Below are 3914 nucleotides of genomic sequence, written 5' to 3' on the forward strand. Positions count from 1 at the left end.
ACCAAAAGAAAGAGCTCCTATCAAGTATACCTTTGCCTTGAGCTTTTTGTTTTTCTCTTTTTTCTTTTCCAAGCCCGAGCACTTGATCATCACTATGGCTTCCACCATCATCATGATCTTCACCATTTGCTCCACCACTTGGAATGTGCTACCCTATCTCATGATCACTTAGAGCAATGGGTTAGCACTTAGGGTTTTATCAATTCACCAAAACCAAACTAGAGCTTTCGCACGCGAACTCCTTCCAAATCTCCAGCGACCACATCCGATCGAGCTCCCCGGCGTCCGTGTGTTCCAGCTCCTTCCACCTCCCTCCACCTCCCTGGCGTCCGCGCGCCGGTCACCCGCTTCCCCGGTCAGATCCTCACGTCCACGGGTTCCCCACCCACGAGGAGCTCGTCTTATTCGCCCGCCGTTGCGACCTCATTGCCGCCGGCGCGTCCTCCATGACCACCGGTGAGGTGCCCACCACCTGCTTGTGATAATGTGTCAAAGGGGGTAAAGTTACCGGCTCCAAGAAGAGGTGATTGTATACAAAGTAAACCGGGCAACCAAACACTCCATTTGTTAGCCAGGCTTAAATAATGCAGGCAGCCAAACAATTGCTGATTGGCTTGATGGGAGCAGGCCAATGCTCCTCAGGCTTAGATGGTAGCCAGGCTAGAATACACCATGTATCTTTATGGGGTATGTTACTCAATTTCATTGTGATTTATGCCTCATGTAAGCAGCACCCCGCATGTTCCTTGTTACGGTCCTGCTCCTGCCTGCCTTCCAGGAATCCAGGTCCATGAGGACCATGACAAAATCAAATGAATATGGATCTAGCTTCTAGCGTTTCCACCGTTTGCAAGGTACTAAATAGCATTCGTATAGCTTGCTATAGCGGCCGGCACCTTACCGCTACCGCTACGATGTAGCGGCTTGGTGGAACTTAGTGCCCGCTATTTGACGCAGCAAGCTGCTATAGCGCCATTTTTTGACATAGCAGTCCACTATAGCGGCCCAAGTCTACTTCATGCTTAATTTAAGATGTATTTGATCGAGAATCAACTCTTCCAATACAATTAGATATCTATTTACACTATTTTAGTTATATGTTTATTAGTCTATCGTTAATGTGTATTTAGTTCATTTGTTAATGTGTAAGAAAATCATTTTAAGATATAAATATACCTAAATTATTTGAGATTATTTTTTTTTATGCTAAAAAATTATTTGAGATTATTAGACAATGTTATTGGAACTTAGCGTCCGCTGTAGCGCTCGCTATCTGCAATCCACAGTATAAACGTCAATCCGATACTGACCCGCTATCCGCTATTTGTTTGCTGGATCGTTTGCCGCATGGTGTAGTAGTGATCATGCTTGACGGATAAAATAAGACGGGAGCCTAGATTGTACTAGACTACAAGGCAGATGACGGTGCCGAGGCCATAGGTCATTTCTTCACATGGCCTGCCATTCCGGGTCAAACTGTTTGATTTCCCACTGATTCAGTGACGCTCTATTGCTGTAGTAGGTCGCTTGTTTCTATCCTCGTGCGCTCGTGCCCAGGCAAGTTAGTTAAAAAAAAGGATTCGCTGACGGTCTACAAGATTATAACTGGTAAGCGAACAGGTTCTCACATGTCCTCGATCGTCCTAAAAAAAAGGCTAGGTTTCCATCTGTCGACAAGGGCGAAACCTCACAGGTGTTGCTGGAGGCTGGGTCAAGGCAGTCATTGGAAAATGGAGTCACATCTCATATGACTGAAGCGTGATAGGGAATGTATGCAGCTAGCTTACTCTCGTCATTTTTTTTGGTCTTTCTGACGTCTGACGAGTGACGAACTGAAGATTCTTTATGTTGATTGAATTCTGACGACGACGAGTGAAGAAGTGAAGGAATGGGAAGAAGGGTTGGGGTTGGTGGTGTGCCTGCAGTACTGCACCGTACCTTCTCGCTGAGGACCTCCTGGATGTGGGAGGCGTCCTTGGAGATGCTGTTTATGATCTCCGAGGTGGTGGCCTGATCCTGCGAGTCGAAGAAGCCCGCCTCCTGCCGCAGGATGGCCTGCAGGTACAGGTACCGGATCCGCAGCACCTGCCGCTCGCTCGTCCGGCTCCAGCAGTACCCTTCTGCAACCAGGAAACAGATGCCTGAGATGTAGAACCAGCCACTTACTTAGCCTCTCGTTTGGAAAAAAAAAAATGTAAGAAGAACTTGCAGAAAGTGGCATAGGTAGAAAACAATTTAATTCTATAAGTCCTGACAAGAAACAATGTAAGAAGAACTTGCAGAAAATGGTAAGTATAAAACATTTTTGTTAGTTCCCGTTAAAACAAGGGGGAAAGTTCTTCATTGCAAGAAACAGCATGTGTACGGTGAATGATGTGCTTGAATAAATAGGCTAGGTGTGGCGAGCAGCGAGCTGAAGTTACCCATGAACGCCACCGCCAGGACCACGAGCGCCAGGTAGACGAAATTCAGGCACGACTGCATCATCACGGGAAAAAGTACAAAAACAAAGGTGAACAAATAAACTTACTAAAAAATTAATGCATACAGACGATGTTGATCGAGCACGGTTCGGAGCTGACGGCACTTGTCGCCGGTACAAGTAAGGTAATGCACGGCGCACGACGAACCTTCTCCACCTGGTGCATGAACTGCGCGCTCTTGGCGCCGCCGGTGGCGGCAGCCTGGGTGCCCCCGTACCCGAGCGCGTTCATCACGTCGCTGGCGAAGATGAGCAACAGGTTGGTGGAGCAGCCGTCGCCGATGGCCCCCAGCGTGCCCAGGGCCATGAGCAGGACGTCCACCCGGTCCGCGAACCGGAACATGCCGTGGATGCTCATCGTCCGCTCGCCGACACCGGCGCCGGCGCCCGCTGGGGCACTCATCTTCTCCTCCTCCCTCCTCCTCGCCCCTCTATTGCAAGCTGGAGCCTGACAAGATGACCGCCGGCCGGAGCAAAGCAATGCTTGTGGACCACGGCTTTATACAGCTGAGTTGAGTGTGTGCACCAACTCGCGCCGTGTGTCTCATCAGCAATTTTCCTCCCTTTTATTATTTGGGGTTGTATCATAAGGGGGCATGCCGGCATGCACACATCATATTGCAACAGAGTAATGATCGAGTTGGAATTCAGCATGTGTGGTGTGGAGGACAAAGTTGGCTGCAACTTACTTGTCCATTGGCTCTTCCTTATTATCTTTTCTTTATTATCTTGTCCATTGGATCTTTGGTGATTGACTGGCAGTTTAATATATACTAGCACAGTACATGCGCTTGGCTGGGTGTGCCTGTTGTACACGTTTATTTTTTTTTTGGAGGGGAAGAATTTCCGTGAAAAGAAGAGAAAAAAGGGAAAAAATTCGGTGAAAAAAGGAACAAAAAATAAAAAAGGGATGAACAGTGCCACACAGTGCTGACGCCCCAAAGGCCAGAGATTTCTGGACGCTTAAAGAGAGTAGTTAAGTTATTACAAGTGTTTTTTTTCCTTTTCCTTTTGATTTACAGTGCTGGGTACGCTTTTAAATGCCTTTTTCAGGCCAATTGCACTACTACACAAAAAAAATTCCGAGGCGGACAAAAGGGCTTAACCGAAGCGGGCAAAAAAATGTCACGGTTAATCGTGGCCTTAATCGAGGCGGTTGCCCTGGCCGCCTCGGTTAAATATTTAACGGAGGCGGACATCTTAAGGCAACCACCTCGGTTAATGTTAATAAAGTTAACTAGCATTAACCGAGGCAGTTATATTACAGTGCCCGCCTCGATTAAGGATTAACCGAGGTGGTTGCTGGCCCGGCTGCTTTGCCTCGAATAACCGAGGCGGGCAACCAGATCGGCCGCCTCCGAGACCATTTTGGATACGCCGTGCAAAGATTTTGTGTAGTAGTGTTGGACCAATATATAAATATAATGGTACT

General features: G+C 47.8%; 1 protein-coding gene across 1 annotated transcript; it reads right to left on the reverse strand.

Annotated features, from left to right (window-relative positions):
* Positions 1-364: 364 nt before the first annotated feature.
* LOC136487868 (putative ABC transporter B family member 8) lies at positions 365-2840 on the reverse strand. Its single transcript, XM_066484975.1, has 4 exons — positions 2631-2840; positions 2424-2478; positions 1939-2120; positions 365-472 (listed from the first exon to the last, which is right to left on the reverse strand). The coding sequence occupies exons 1-4, from the start codon at positions 2838-2840 to the stop codon at positions 365-367; spliced, it is 555 nt and encodes a 184-aa protein (XP_066341072.1).
* Positions 2841-3914: the final 1074 nt, after the last annotated feature.

Source organism: Miscanthus floridulus, chromosome 10 (genome assembly GCF_019320115.1).
Source record: "Miscanthus floridulus cultivar M001 chromosome 10, ASM1932011v1, whole genome shotgun sequence".
In the NCBI taxonomy this organism is placed as follows: domain Eukaryota; kingdom Viridiplantae; phylum Streptophyta; class Magnoliopsida; order Poales; family Poaceae; genus Miscanthus; species Miscanthus floridulus.